This window comes from Callospermophilus lateralis, chromosome 11 (genome assembly GCF_048772815.1).
Source record: "Callospermophilus lateralis isolate mCalLat2 chromosome 11, mCalLat2.hap1, whole genome shotgun sequence".
In the NCBI taxonomy this organism is placed as follows: Eukaryota; Metazoa; Chordata; class Mammalia; order Rodentia; family Sciuridae; genus Callospermophilus; species Callospermophilus lateralis.
Genome location: NC_135315.1, coordinates 42,027,521 through 42,043,538, shown reverse-complemented (window position 1 = coordinate 42,043,538; position 16,018 = coordinate 42,027,521). Strand labels below are relative to the sequence as shown.

At 42.4% G+C, this 16,018-nt stretch overlaps 1 protein-coding gene across 1 annotated transcript in view; it reads right to left on the bottom strand.

Annotated features, from left to right (window-relative positions):
* The window catches only part of Supt6h (SPT6 homolog, histone chaperone and transcription elongation factor), a 33,756-nt gene that overhangs the window by 9,492 nt on the left and 8,246 nt on the right, over positions 1-16,018 (bottom strand). Inside the window, exons 2-26 of the mRNA XM_076869112.1 lie at positions 14,824-14,965; positions 13,950-14,108; positions 13,776-13,852; positions 13,260-13,452; positions 12,954-13,038; positions 11,825-12,098; positions 11,391-11,492; positions 10,968-11,084; positions 10,581-10,670; positions 10,235-10,377; positions 9,248-9,396; positions 9,012-9,110; positions 8,298-8,427; positions 8,063-8,213; positions 7,734-7,888; positions 7,367-7,562; positions 6,639-6,778; positions 6,401-6,518; positions 4,216-4,292; positions 3,852-3,987; positions 3,132-3,269; positions 2,888-3,055; positions 2,168-2,295; positions 843-1,050; positions 12-159 (exon numbers count right to left, since the gene is read on the bottom strand). Of these exons, the coding sequence (XP_076725227.1) occupies positions 12-159; positions 843-1,050; positions 2,168-2,295; positions 2,888-3,055; positions 3,132-3,269; positions 3,852-3,987; positions 4,216-4,292; positions 6,401-6,518; positions 6,639-6,778; positions 7,367-7,562; positions 7,734-7,888; positions 8,063-8,213; positions 8,298-8,427; positions 9,012-9,110; positions 9,248-9,396; positions 10,235-10,377; positions 10,581-10,670; positions 10,968-11,084; positions 11,391-11,492; positions 11,825-12,098; positions 12,954-13,038; positions 13,260-13,452; positions 13,776-13,852; positions 13,950-14,108; positions 14,824-14,932 (3,490 nt within the window). The 5' untranslated portion in view covers positions 14,933-14,965. The remainder of the gene's footprint in view (positions 1-11; positions 160-842; positions 1,051-2,167; positions 2,296-2,887; positions 3,056-3,131; positions 3,270-3,851; positions 3,988-4,215; positions 4,293-6,400; positions 6,519-6,638; positions 6,779-7,366; positions 7,563-7,733; positions 7,889-8,062; positions 8,214-8,297; positions 8,428-9,011; positions 9,111-9,247; positions 9,397-10,234; positions 10,378-10,580; positions 10,671-10,967; positions 11,085-11,390; positions 11,493-11,824; positions 12,099-12,953; positions 13,039-13,259; positions 13,453-13,775; positions 13,853-13,949; positions 14,109-14,823; positions 14,966-16,018) is intronic.

The window sequence follows — 16,018 nt, the reverse complement described above, 5'->3', positions numbered from 1 at the left end:
CCAGAACTTACCAATGTAGAAAGTCTCTGGAGTTTCTTTGGTTAACATATTAAAGATCTCTTCGGTGTTGGGAGAGCGGTAGGCTGTTCGGAGGTCCTTGTACCGACAGCTCAGTTCTGCCCGGATGTCATATAATGTGATGTGTTTGTCACCATAGCCCTAAGGAAGATGCTCATCAGGAAAAGCCTTGCAATTATTCCCCAACCTAAGCCAGGGCAATGAAGGGAGTAGCCTAGCTGGGATTCTTCTTTCTTTTAGACATTTAGTAAAGGTTATTTTCTTTTTTTCCTTTTAAGATGGGGTTTTATTATGTTCACTATGTTGCCCAAGCTGGCCTAGAACCCAGTAGTAGGTAGGATTACAAGTGTGTACCATATGCTTAGCTCTATTTTTTATTTTGAGAAAGGATCTTGCTAAGATTTTTAGGGTGATCTCTGGCCTCTGACTTCTGAGTAGCTGGGATTATAGGCATGTGCCACCATGCCTGGCTAAAGGAAGTTTTCAAAATTAGGCAAGGGGCACTGTTGTGTACTGAAAATGCTTCATGAAATCCTGTGTGTAAAACAGATAAATGCAAAGTTGCAGTCAGAAAGGAGGAAAGAGGCCTAGAAGGAAACTGTAGTGATGATACCCTGATAATTCCTACCTGCTCTTCATAATTATAGTTACCAACATCAAAGACTTCTGTGGCTCCTTAAGAAGCAGGCCAAAACTTTCCTCGAGAGAACTGATAGCGCATGCTCAGGGATAACAGAGGATCAAGTCTGCCATTCTACTAACGTAAGGTTTCTCTGGCCACTTGTGATGGGTTTTTCTGCCAGGCACTCCATACTTTCACCCACCTGCCTCTCCAATTCTTCTGCAAAGGCATCAAGGTCCAAATCCTTGAGTCGCTCTGGGTTTTCCAAGATTTCTTCAAGGGCTCCTGCAGGATTGGCATCCTCAGCTGATTCATCATATTCCAGGGCATCCACGGCCATCTTCCTAGCCCACTCATAGGTCTCAGGGTGGACACGAGAACCATCAAGGACTTCAATGTATGAGTCAGTGCTAAAGGAAAGGCAGAAAAGGAGCAGGATATAGAAGGAGAAGCTTCTAGGAGCAACCCAATGTCCACCAATGGGGAACTGGTTAAATAAATCAGGGCTCCTCCATACGATGGAACACCACACAGCCATTAAAAAGAATGAGGTAGATCTATGTGTGCTGATATGGGAAGATGGCCACGATATATTGATAAGTGAAAAATGCACTGCAAAACACTATGAACCATATGATCCCATTTTTGTAGTAAATGGGTAGTTAGTAAATGCATAGCAAAAATAAAATTTAGAAAAACTGTAGTATACATAAAAATTGTTATGGTAGTTATCTCTGGGGGGTGGGATTATGGGGGACTTCCACTTTCTGCATAATATTTATATATGTTGAATTTTATATAATGAACTTATATGAGTCTTAAGATAAAACAAGAAGGGGGAAAAAAAGACCTCTGAGAATTTGCTGACAGCTATTTTCCCCCATAAAGCCTTCCCAGGCTGGTCTTGCCCGTGCACTCACATGGACCTATGTTATTCGTGGAGTGTTACAGCAAAGCTGAGTGGAAAATGAAGTTTTAGAACTTGAAGCCTATTTCCCCACTGACTTCCATTACTGAATGAGGAGCTATGTGCCCGTGGAAAAGATCCTCCAAAGACTGAGTTGATAACTTCTGGAGAGGAAGAGGTCAATAGTGAAGTCCAAAGTCCAAGTGAATAGAACTTTCTCTCAATAACATCATCTTAAAACATAACAAATCTCTCTCCCCCTTCCATATCTGTTCATACCCACACTTTTTCCATTGCCCCTGCTATTCCCACCCTTATATGGCTGCATCAAACCATAATAACAAAATAAGTTTGTGTTCACTGAACAGAATCTGTGTTTTCTGTCCTTAATTTATAAACTAAATTGGAACTTTTATGTTTCTGTCACATGAAAAAAGCCTCACATAATTGAGCTGATCTTTTCCATAGGTCAGGGGCTCTTGACCAAATAAAGTCTCTTTATCTTTAAAACATTTCCTAATTTAAATGTCTTGGGGCCTTTTGGCAGCCCTAATTCCCTGAAACCCCAAATCAAAGTCCAAAGGGAATTCCTCTTGGCCCATCTAGGCAGAGGGTATCACCTGTCCCCCAGGGAGGCTGTGTCAATCTTGAGGAAGCCAGCACAATTCATGAAGACTTTGGGACCCATGTGGCACATGGTGACCAACTGGGTGCGGCTTTCAAGGCGTGTATTGTTCTGCTTCAGAATCTAGGGGAGAGAACTCAAGTAAGCCAGGACAGTAAGCATGCCCCACCTCCTTAGTTTGCTTTCAGGTCTCTCTATTAGCCCTCCATGACTCTACAAAGGAACTCTGTCCCCACTCAATATCTAACTATACACAAAACCACATTATCTACCACTAAAATCATTTCTTCAATGAACTAGATTATACCCATTAGACTATCTATAATTAGCAAACTTGAAAGTTTGACACAATAGGTACTCGTCTTAAGGAAAAGAATATTACCAATACTTTTGAAGATCAAAAAATGCTAAATGCTTTTTCTTCCCACTGGAAAAATTATTCCACTATCCTGAGATTCATGTCTAGCATTCCTTTGCTTTCTCCTCTTTCAAATCATGGCTATGGCCATCTATTCTATGAGCCACTAGAGTACAAAGAAGATAGCTTTGGCCACCTGGGTCTGAAGTGGTAACTCTCACTAGTTGAGTGATTCTGAACAAGATGCTTTATCTTTCTGACCATGGTCTTCCTGATCTGTCAAATCATACTGAAAAATATGTCTTCATGTGTAATGAAATGGTAATTTTTGAATTTTCTAATTTAACCCAATCCTACCTTCAGGAGGTGGGTCCCTTTTCGAGGTCCCAGGCCACAGACATACTGGATCAAGGCCTGGCTGTAAGGATGAGCAATGGCACGGTTGACATCAACCCCAACTTCATTGACCCGGTTGATAAATTCACAGTACAAGGCATTCAGCAGCTCCTCTTTCACAACATGTTCCTATTGACATACAGCAGGCAGGGATAAGGTTACTGTGCTTTTTTACTCAACTAGCCGGCCTGTCAAATCTACTCACCTGCAAGGGGTGAAATTTGAGACATAGGATGTCTTCATCAGAGCTGCACACTTGAGCAAATTCTATCAGAGGGTCTTGGATGCGCCGAGCCAGAGAGACTGCCTGTCTCAGTACAGGAGGATAATCCCGGAACTCTGCCTAGAGTCAAAGGAGGGTTAGCAGGGCTTTAAAGTCCCCTCATACCACCACCAAGAGAAAATCCAAACCATTCTGGCTTGAAGCCACTTTCTTTTCTCTTCTAGGACCCTTTTTCCTAGAACCTATTTAACCTCAGGGGCTCCCCAAATGAACTATAACTGGCAACATGGAAAACTTCTGCAAATGTTAAGTGAACAGGTAGAGTGCGATAATCTTTCTTTTTTTGTGTGTGTACCGGGGATTGAACCCAGGAGACTTAACCACTAACTCACATTCCCACCTCATTTTTGTATTTTATTTAGAGACAGAGTCTTAAAATAAAGACTGAGTTGCTTAGGCCTCACTAAGTTGCTGAGGCTGGCTTTGAACTCACGATCCTCCTGCCTCAGCCTCCCAAGCTGCTGGGATTACAGGCATGCGTTACTGCGCCTGGCAATAAATATAGACTTCGTCTTTTAAAAAGAAAAGTACTAATCTTATTTTAAAAGTATTTAACAGAGCTGGGCTTTCTTTTCCTATTAAATATCTCTGAGATTAATAGCACTTATCTGGGTATGCCTAAGGGTGGGGCTGCAGCATTACCTCTGACTTCTTGCTGTTCATATAGAGAATAGCCAATTCGTTGTCAACCAGCTCCACCCCAATTGAAGACAGCTGTTGGCCCTGGTCCAGCTCATGCACGATGCGCTTCACATCCTCAATCAACATTTGGGCATCCCTGAAGGGATGAGGAATATTGGTCAATGGATATATTTTCTCAGGAATGGGTGGTCTCCCACCCATTTGGGATGGGGTGAGGAGAAAAGAACTTTAAAAACAAAAAGGAACAATATCCCCTGGGGATATCAAAAAACTCTAACCATTATAAGCAAATGCCAAATTCAACCATAAGGGATGAGTTACTTTTGGTCATGGCCTTCAACCAGGCCTAGCCCAGTGCCTCTACCTGTTCTCTCCTGCAACTGTCACCACATGAGGCTTCTTGTTCAGAAGAAATTTCTTTAGGGTTTCAATGTCTTGAGCCTGGATTGAAAGAAAGTCAGAGCTAATTGGCTCGGAGCATGGAAATTTCAGGTAGTTCTTTCTCCCTATGTAGCTTGAGATCTTATAAGACTAGAGAACAGCAAAAGCTACAAGAGTCTCAGAGAACATCTGGTCCAAGTTGCTATCAAGGATCCATTCCCACACACCTGGCCAGCCTGCTTCTGCTTAACCCTTCTATCGACTAGAACTCACTCTGATGACATTAGTAACCACTGGCCAGATATGAAGAATGGAGAGGTAGGAAACTGTTCTCTTTTATTGTGAACCAAAACCTATCTCCCTCCAACATTTAGCCATTGGCCCCTAGTTCTTCCCCACTACCCACTCAGGTCCTAGTTTTTATCAAGGAAAACAAAGAACTGGAGTTTGCCCTCTTTTGGGTGAGGACCCCTTGAAAAGGTCAACATGGGAAATATGCCTCCTCTTCTTCAGTACAAAGATGTGGAATCCCTATTACAGTTCTTATGTCTTAACTTCCTGACACCTTGATATCCTATAGTTTTTTGTGGATTCCTATTTCATTTCTTTTATTTATTTATCTTTAAAAAATTTTTTTTTTAGTTGTAAATGGACACAACATCTTTATTTTGTTTATTTACTTTTTATGTGGTGCTGAGGATTGAACCCAGTGCATTACACAGGCTAGGCAAGCATTCTACCGCTGAGCAACAACCCCAGCCTCCCTATTTCATTTCTGGTATAACTTTTTCTTTCTTATTTCGGGTTCCGGGGATTGAACTCAGGGACACTTGACCACTGAGTCACATGCCCAGACCTATTTTGTATTTTATTTAGAGACAGGATCTCACTGAATTGCTTAGTGCCTCACTTTTGCTGAGACTGGCTTTAAGTTCTCAATCCTCCCGCCTCAGCTTCCCAAGCCGCTGAGATTATATAGGTAGGTATCACAGTGCCCCACTCTGGTGTAACTTCTGCTGAAAATCTAAGTATAACACAGTGAAGGGGGGCAGCAGTGTTAACAAAAAGCAAAATCTGGTACATGATAATGAGATTGAGAAGCAGGCTTATCTGAGCCCCAGGGAACTTCTCATTGGTGACGTTCCATAAGTCCCTGGATTTCTAACTCTAGTGTCATTTTGTTCCTCGTTTCTAGAAATGTTGTACATCTCTCTTTTTCTTGGCCAAATCTGAAGAATGGAGAGGTAGAAAACTGTTCTCTTTTTTTTATGAAACAAAACCCACATCCCACTAATACTTAGCCATTGGCCCTCATTTTCTTGGGCTGCTCCCAACTTTCCAATACCTCTTATTTTCCTAGGTAGAATAATTCAATACCTCTGTCATCCCCCAAATATAGCTAGGCAAGGTTCAGATGGTCTCTGGTGTAACTACATGCCCAGTGGGGTAAGTGTCTAAATAGTCTTTGTCCTTCTTAAAATAGATGTTCAATGTTAGACATGGTGTCACATGCTGTATAAGCAGAACACAAGACAAGGAGTTTGGGGCCTTTTGTTTGAGTACTATGCATGTGTTAATATTTCTTAAGATTATTATACTTCTGACTTAAACTTGGGGTGTGGTGTAAATACACTTGGGCCTTATTTATATAAATCATGGCCTATTAGGACTATGCTGATGTTCTGATTTCCATTATAAAATCTAAAAAAAAAAATTTTAAATAAGCTTTTGTTATTCTTTTTTTTTTTTTGAATGAGGCTCTGACAATTAAATTGTAAGATACTGTTATGGGAGAAAAAATAATTCAGAAGTATACCAACTAGATGAATTTAAATCCTCTTTCCCTAGCAAAAGAAGGGTTGAAAGGATAAAGCGGGAAAAGTTTGGCTGCATGTCCCAGTGGCTTTCAATTCCTGGAACAATCTGACCTAGATGCTAATGAGAAAAGAGGTAACAAAGGCAGCCCAGAAGCACACAAGATCTCTGAAAATTCTAAATCAAATAACATGAGTGCCATCTACTGCCCATGGAATGAGACTGATCACAGGATGTAAAGTCAGTGACCAGATGAGAGATAATCAGGGTCTTGCAGGGAATGCTGCTTAACACTTATCCCACTGAATTATAGGATGTATACTTGCTAACAAACCCCCATCCTAGAGACTTGCCTTCTTTTCCCGCTCTTCTTCTCTCCAGGCAGTTCGCCGTTTGGTAAAATGGGGCAGCCGGAGGAAGTCTGTCACTTCTCCTTCACCATTGACCAGAGCACAGAACACAGGGTGATCTCTGCAGCCCCCAGAAAAAGAACAGAGCAATATTCAGTCATGTAAAGCTATGAAAAAGAGAATAAAATGAAAAGCCAGATAAGAGACTATGCAGAGCAGACAGGAAGGAAGAGTTAGGTACCTGGCAGAGGAGAAAGCAATGCCTAGGACTCTAATGCCTTTCCCTTGATTCTCATCCATGAAGTCATCATCTTCCTCTACCTGCTGATCTGGTCGGTAGGGTGCCACCCTCAACCAGTTATAGAGCTTCCGACTACAGGCCTGGGAAGAGACACACATTAGTCATCAGGATCACCAAGTGTGCCAAGGAAGAGCACACATATGCAAAGAAGTGCATTCATTATGTGCACATGCTCCTACTTTTTTATGCAGACTTACAACCCAAAAGCATATTTTGCTTTTGGAGACAAGGCAGTGCACAGAGACAGTGACACAAACAAGAATGTTTTGATGTGGGCAAAGGGAGGAAGAGGGTCCTTAGTTGGAGAGCTCACATGCCCTGCTTCTACTGCCTCTGAGATTATGTGGTACATTGCCTCAGTATTTCTACATTGGCCACAGGATGACTAAGGGATTCCTACATTCTTAGTTCTATTAGAGAAATCACACAACTACAGAGAATGGACAAGTCTTTATTTATTTATTTTTGTGTGTATGGTACTAGGGATTTTTCCTAGTGCCAAGTACATGCTAGGCAATTATTCTACCACTGTGCTACATCCCTAGGCTTTTTAAATTTTTTGTTTTTAGACAAGGTCCTGCCAAGTTGTCTAAGTTGGCTTCTCTTGCCTCAGCTCCAAGTAGTGGGGATTGTTGGAGTACGCCACCACACCAGGTTTATATCCTCACCTTTATGACATATTCCTTGGCCTCAGACAGCAACTTATTCTTGAGCTCTTTGGCCATCTGCACATAGAGGAACTGCTGTAATGCTCGTTCAATGGCCATGGTGCGTTGCCGGTTCCACTCCTGCACCTGGTGGCTGAACTCATCTCGGTAGTAAAATTGTTTGATCTCTTCAAAGTATGTCTGGTCATTGCCATAGCTGGGGAAAGATACAAACTATGTAAGGGATGGATAAAGGTGACACCCAGATGTCCATGAACACTGAGCGAGCCAGGGGACAATGGCTTGCTCAATTCTGAAATGGTGGTTCATGAGGCACCCCTGCTTCCACCAGTCTTCCTGAAAGTTGCGAGACCAGGGCTCTGCTTACCCTTCTACTCCCTTCATATCTATGCTGATGTCAATGGTGAGTAGCCCTTCTTCTTCTGCCAGGCCTATCTTGAGGAACTGGTCATCTCTCAGTTCTTTAACAGGTTTGTTCTTTAAGTATTTAAAGGAATAAGCGTAGTGGGCCTCATCCACATCCTGTATACATTGAGAGGGAATCATTAGTCTATGGATAGGCAGGTCCTAACCCTTAGAAAAAAGACTGCCACTTTTTGTAGGCAGATAGCTCAGCTAAACAGAAGGCACAAGATTCAATTTGATCAAACAGAGAGCAGAGCCAAATCTTGGATCAAAGCCCCTTGCCCAGCTCACCTTTCTACCTTTCTTGGTAGGGGTTATATTTAACTTGGCTCTCTCCTGGAAAGTTTGCCTCAGCACCTGCCGGACAAGGGGCTCACGTGCAATCTGTAGTGCTACCATGTAGCGGGCACCTTCCAGCACAGCTTCTGGAGTAGGAAACTGGCTGTGGGGAAAATAGTGGAGGTGAAGGATAACGGTGTCTTGGCCCTCAGGCTCTTGTCCTACCAGTCACCTGTTACATGCCTACCTGCAAACATAATCCTTGGCCAGCTCCAAAGGCTCTGCCGGGAATTGTTCTGTCTCATGCCGCTGGTAGCTATCCCGGAGGTTCTCCCCAAATTGCTCAGGAGTAAGCCCAAACTTTTTGGCCAGGCCATCTAACAAACAAACAAGAGAGTAAAATGTAAGGAAGCACCTGGACTGATAAGTCTTTAGGCTTTCAAAGTCCAGAATAGCTGCTGTGGGAACCAGACTTTAAAAGGCCATGAATGAGCAGAATTGGACTTGTAAAAGGACAATGAAAAAACTGACTTTAGGGGCTGGGATTGTGGCTCAGTGGTAGAATGCTCACCTAGCACATGTGAGGCCCTGGGTTCAAACCTCAGCACCACATAAAAATAAATGAATGGAACAAAGGTATTGTGTCCAACTACAACTAAAAAATATTAAAAAAAAAAAACTGACTTTAAGCACATGAAAAGCTTTTATTAGACACATGAAATAGGACAGATTCTTCCTCTGAGTGTGAATTTCTCATGACTTCAGGAATTCAGGGAGAGAATGGACCATTAGCATACAGTAGAGGTAGGTGGGAGGGAAAGTGCTTATGGGGATCCTGTAGTAGGTTGGTTTGGCAATGGATTGGTGGTTGACTTTAGATATCCTTTCCTCTTCCTACCCACTAGCCCTCCTCTTGGGTAACTTCCTTGCTCAAGGGTAGAATACCCAGGCTGGTTGTTACCTAGCCCTGCGCTCTGGCAAATGGTATACATGTCTCGGCGGGAGGCCTGCTTGAGCTCTGGGCCCCTCTGCTCCTCGTCTTCTGCTTCTTCACCTTCACCTGGAAAGAAAATGCATAGGTCGTTAGGCTTTAGCTTTCAATCACTCCCAAGAATCTGACATATGTTGAGAAGCCCAGAAGAGCACCAAACCAAGGGCACCCTCGGAAATGCTACAGCCATCAAGTATCCTGCTCACCTTCTTCATCTCCCTCCTCCCTTACACGCTTTAGCTTCTTGCGGCTAGCTTTGGCAGCATTCTGCATCCTGGGGATATCACGGCCATAGTAAAGTAGGAAATGGTTATAGACATCTTTTAACTCATCCATTGATTGTACGTCCTTGAGCCTGAAGGGAAAGGACATAAGATCTCAGTTATCACCGAGGAAGTTACTCAGTTATCGCTCAACTCAGTTTTTCTATAAGACATCCAATTCTCAGGAGGGAATATCCCAAGTAGGATGGGTACCTGCATTAGTGGTGCATGCCTGTAATATCAATTACTAAGAAGGATCGCAAGTTCTAGGCCAGTCTCAGCCATTAACCAGACCCTTAGCAACTCAGGGAGGCCCTATCTCAAGATAAAAAACACGAAGGGCTGGGGATATAGTTCAGTATTAGAGTTCCCCTTAATTCCCAATACCTGGAGACACACACACACATATACAAGCTCCAGACCATTAAGTGCAACCAAGGTATCTTAAAGGAGTATATCAAACTGAAGATAACTGGTGGTGGTTAGAAATGAAATCATTAACGGAGAGGCAGATGAGGCATATATCTCACAAAGTTCAAAAAGTTCTTGGGACTTCTCCTCAACTTCATAATTTGGATACTGATCCCATATATTCCCCCACTATCCCATACCCTGACTATAAGCTTGCTTATTATAATTTGCTTTCCATATAGCTTTATCTACATGGAATAAATGTACAGATCACCAAATGTAAGTACCTGATAATTCTAATAGGTAAATTTTTGGTAAATAAATCAAGAGTTTATCTTTTTCTATATCAACATGGATAACTAAGATTAATTTGGAGGAAGATCACTTTTAATGTGTTGACAAGTTGGATTTCTAAGGGGTAAGGCCCTGACCCATGAATTTTGCAAAGTGACATTGCTGGGGGTCAGGGGTGCCTTTGGTCTGAGGGCTCCCTGTAATGAAACAAACCGTGTGTGCTACCTCTCCATGTCAGTGGTGTCCAGAGCCCGGATGCCATCAGCAAGAGGTTTGTCAGGATCAGCAGAGATTTGCTCATATTGATAAGCTTGCATCTTCTCAAATAGTCTTGTTAGGTTTTCTTTGCGGATCCTCAATTGGGTCCACTAGGGCGGGCAGGGCAGGAGTAAGGATTGTTACTCAGCCCTGAAGACCCAAGGCTGCTATTCCTTCATCAAGAGATCCAGTGGGGGGGAGACCGGCAGACCAGGGAGGCAGACCAGGGAGTGGGGCACTGGATTTATAGTACCCTGGTAGTAGTGGTGACCAACCCTGCCCAAGTGCCTTCGGGGCCATGTATCCATGTTACCTTTTCATCCCACTGCCATACTCTCCATAGGTCATTGATATGCAACTCAGGTTCCACATACTCTTTTCGGTAGAAGGCAATAAAAGGTACCTAGGGTAGCAAAAAGACTGCAGTCACCTAGAAGATCTGCAAGGATCTCCTCTCCCAGAGGATAATCATTTTTTTTCTCACTAACAGCTCCAGGAATTTGAAGTCAGAAGCATCACCTTCCCAACAGGGGAGGATAATATTGCAGACAACTGTCCTCTGTTCATGAGTCTGCTAGTTCTAACACTTGAGTTAAGGGACTACATCTGGGGAAGGGGAACAGGGGAGTCCCTTCTGACTTAGGTAGCTAACTTTTCTCTCATCCTCTTACTGAATTTCTAACCAATAGACTACAGCTACCTCAAAATGCTGGTTTCGCATGAAGCCCAGGGCTTCTTTAATTTTCTGAATTGTACTGGGTCCTTTTCGACTGAAGCTGCTTGTTGGCTGCCCTCGGTCCAGGTAATCACAGCTTTCCTATAGCAAGAAAAGAAAAAACAGCAAGATACCATTACTTGCTTTGCCTTATCATACAGAACTGTTTCATAGCACAAGATTGCCTTATTTGAGATGAAATCTAGAAAAAAATCTCTCTCTCTCTCTCTCACACACACACACACACACACACACACACACACTCACACACACACACACACACACTCACACACACAAACACACATTTTCAGTATGAGGCACACAGAAGCATAGGTCAGGGAAGGAGCACACCCCCCATCTTACTCAAGTGACTTCTATTTCATGTCAAGTTATCTTTTTTTTAGCTACCTGTAGAGAAATGGTTGGCGTGGCAAAGGCATTCCTGTAGATCCAGTCAGCTTCTTCTTCTAATTCATCATCTTCGGCCCCCTTGACTGGGATAGAGCGGAGCTGTAGCAAATAAGAGGGTGAGATTGACTTTAACTTGTATCCTGTTTATGAAAACATACACTTCTTCTGGAGAGAAACTGTGATACTTTGGCACACATTTCCAGTACCCAGCAGTATTGTCTGTCACGAAATAAACACTTCATAAATTTGCTAAAAAGCCCCATTTCAAGATCCACAAGCAGGGTGATAGTCTATTTCCTATAACAGCTAGACTCCCTGGACCTTGGTCAGATGGGGTTAACAGGTTACGTAATTTCAGATTGCTATGAGATTGTTTCACGGTCTCAAAATGATGGTGAATCAGCAGAAGGCAGAGGCTGGTGATTTCTTACCTGGAACCTCTCAGGCAAGTCAGTGGCTCGGATTTCATTGTCTTGATCTGTGAGGTGGCTGCTTTCCAGCTCACTGGGCTCGTACATCTCAAAGATGCTCCTGCGGCTCACACGCTTCTTGGTAGTCTTCTTGGGGCGCACTCTGATTTCACCTTCAGCCTCATCATCCTCATACTCATACTCTTCCTCCAGTTCTTCATCATACTCATTGTATTTCTCAAACTCGTCATAATCAAAATCCACGCCAAAAATCTCCTGGGCTTCTTGCAGTGCTCTGTGGGTGAGAGGAGAGAAATGTAGACTCTGTACAGATCTTTGACTTGCTCCAGGTAACTAAGAAAATTAGAAGAAGAGTAAAAATAAAAGAACCATATTCACTATGGAATAAAGGCTTGGCTAGGGGATATTTCTGGGCAAACTATTGTTTATCAGAGCATAAAAAGCCCACTTTTGGCACCTGTCAGTGACAGAAATCAAATAGCAATAGGGCAGATGGGTCTAACACTCTACTTGGCAGATCTATATTCCACTAAGGCATTACTGTATTTCCTCAGAGCAAAAGCATTCAAAGTTACTTTTTATTATTATTTTTTTGATAGTGGGGATTAAACCCAGGGTTGCTTAACTCCTGAGTCACATCCTTAACTTTTTTTAATATTTTGTTTTAGAGATAGGGTCTCACTGAGTTGCTTAGGCTGGCTTTGAGCTCATGATCCTCCTGCCTCAGCCTCCCAAGCGACCAGGGTTACAGGCATACATTACCATACCTGGCAAGCTTTCTAACTTGTAAACTTTGATGCAGGTACCCTTTTCCTACAAAAATCACATTTAGAAGGCATAAATATAAATGAATAAACATGAAGCTGCAGGAAGAAGAGGGATGCTGGAGCCTTGCCCATATCTTAATTCTTTAAGAAGCCCTAAAATGCAAAGTGAGCTCTCAGGGCTTAAAGGAACAGTCTGAAATCACTGCCAAACAGAGGGTATCTAAGACACTGAAGCAAAATAGTTGAGAGCTGGGGATGTGCCATTTTGGGGGAGGCAAAAATAGTTGAGAGCTGAGGATGTGCCTTTCAGGGTGGGCATACTCAATGCCTTTATCACCACTTTGTATCAGACCCCCACTCACGCATCTGTGTATCCGGGAAGCTTTTTCCGCCACTTGGGTTTTTTCAGAGGCTGTCCATCGTCATCCACAATGAAATCATCAATATCTGGGTAGAGAAGTAACAGTTTAGTACTCAGGGTCAAAGGCTGATGCAGGACTAAATGGTTTTAGTTCCTGCCAGTAAGAAAAGTAAGAAGACTGAAAAAAACAACTTTTGTGTCAATTGCAAGGCCCTGTAGCTGAAGAATGGCCTCCTATTCTGCTCCTAGGGGCCAGGACATCTCAATGACTATCTAAACATTGTTTTCCCTGCCCAATGCCACATACCTGACTCTTCATCATCTTCCTCTTCCTCCTCTGGAGGAGCCATGGGGGCCTCCACGGCTTCCTGTCCTTCTTCCCCTTCCCCATCTTGGAATATTTCTTCTGCAATAGCCTCTTTTTCATGTTCCTCCTTGCCATATTCCTCTTCATCATCATCTTCATCATCTGACATTTTTTTGACACGCCGGTACTTTTGCTGGTGGTGAGAAAACCTGCCTCATCAGGATCTGAAGGTTCTATTGTAAGAATGCCTGCTCTTTAGTCTCATTCTCATCTTCCTACTCTAGTTATATTAGCTGACGGAAACTAGAAAGAACATGCGTGTGATGCTCTTTTGGCCCCATGACCCACCCTTGAAACTGACAAGCCTCAGATTTGGGTTCCACAGCAAGACACCAATATCTTTTTCTTCTCTGAAGTTCCCCAAACTGTTCTGGATCTATCTCCTCTCCAAAAGATATAATTTCAAGGGCTTTCCTTCACCCCCGCCCCCAGGACAAAGACAAAGAATATACTTACTCCTCGTTTCACTTTGACACCCAAATTCTCCTCAATGAGGTCAAAATCATCATCCTCCAGGCGGTCATCAAAAGATGCTACAGAAAACAAAGTGTTACCCATAACAACGGGGAGGCCCCTTCCCCACTGCAACTTCTACCTAAGCCTCATCTAACCTGAGGAAACACTACTCACTGCGTTTTCTCTTCTTGTGGCCAACATCATCTTCTGAATCACCAGAGTCACTGCCTTCATCTTCCTCCCCATCATCTTCATCATCATCATCATTGATAAAGCCTTTTAAATTGCCTTGTTCATCTTGATCATCTAGATTCTCCTCCTCCTCCTCCTCATCTGGAAAACATGTATGTTTGAGGCATGGAGATTAGGGAACAGGATGGATGGTGGTGCAGGGCCACCTGCTTAACTATAATTTTTCATCCACCCTGAACCTAATGATGGTACAGGTGCCACAATAACTCTTCTGTTCATGTAAAGGTACAAAACATAGCCATCAACCAGGACAGTTTGTTTTCTATATTGACCATTTGTCTTTAGGAAACACCATCTTAATTACTTTGGCTCTACAAAATTGTTACTAGCAATTTTATAGACACCAATAACTAATTTTTCTCTGTTTATAAACTCAGTGGCTACATTCCTTCTTTGAGCCATAAATCTTTGATAAAACTTATATTTCCCTTTAAAGTCACTTTAGAGTTTTCTGCTGATGATCCTAAAGGTTGGGCTTGGCCAGAGTAATAGGAAACTATGTGCATAAGCACTGCTAGGACTAAAGGCAGGAAGCATTACATATGTATTTATTTACTGTTTGTCCCCCCCAAAAGATTCTACAATAGCTGGTGTTTTGTGTTCCTACTTCTAAGTACAGTGCCTGGCATACAGCAGATAGATGCTCTAAGCATTTTGTAGGAATGACTGAAAGTTCTCAAGTTGGTACCTCATGTGTGAGAACTTCTGTGCTCAGTCTGAGCCTTTCATCAGCAAGAATCCAACTATCCAAAGCTTAGTAATAGTAGGGAGAAGCTTGAGGCTGGGGCCTCCTCACCATCATCCTCCTCTTCCACAAATTTCTTGGTGACTCGGGGCACCACTTCGCCTTCATCATTGTATTCTTCCTCTGACTCCTCAGCCTCACTTTCCACAAAATCAGACATTGCTGCAGCTTCTTACAGCTTGCCTGAAGAAGACTAAGGAAGGGAAGGAGATGAGGATTAAAAAAAAATGAGACACATGATCTTACAGAGAAATCTTAAACCTTTTCACAAAAAGTCTTTTAGCCATCTGTCCCAGCTCCGAACACTCAATCATTTCTACTTAAAGAGAAGAAAGAATCAGATAGCTAGGGGTACAGTTCAGTGGTAAAGCACTTAACCAGCATGCACAAGCCCTTGGATTTGATTCCCAGCATCTCCCACCACTCCCACCCACTGACTCCATCTCTTTTACTTACCATTTCTCCCAGGGTTGCTTCTCACATGTATATTTAAGGGGCGGGGGGGAAACAATTACTGAACTTGTATATGTAACATCTCTCTTACCCAGACTTTTATTTATCTTATTTACTATTCAAAGGCAGGAATGGGTGGATAAGGAAATAAACTAATGTATGAATAATTATATAAGTGGGGACATGGTAGTAAAGTGAGATACTGTGACTTGCTTACAGAGGTTGGGAGAACAGTAAGTGCCACCTTTATGAAAAGTGCTTTCATATACACTATTTCTGGTTATTAGTAGTCAAAAGAAAAATCCCTTTTCAAAAACTTCTTCCTGAATTTGAGGCACTTGTAAAATTGCTGGTTGGGAAAACTGTGATGGAAAAAATTTTTTTAGAAACATCAGAACCATGACTACATTTCTATCATTTACCGCCCTTGCAAAATAACTCTGAAATCAGTCTTCCAGGGTTGACAAAACAGAGGCATTATCTAAAGAAAAACAGAGATAGTACTGCGCTTAATTTTAGAGATTATATTCTGATCTCCTCAACTAACACCTATTAATGTGGTTAATAATTTTAACTACATTATTGGATGTGTCTGGATATCAGTTCATCTGGAATATGATAGCAGCATTACTTAGATCATAGGGTAGCTGAGAATATTATATGACATAGGGGAAAGAACCTACTATTTCAATAAATGTTAACTATATTTGAATTTGAATCCTGGTCCTTGTACCAACCAATCCCAACTTCATCTTCTACTTCCCTACTTTCAGACTTACTCAATACCTAGAAG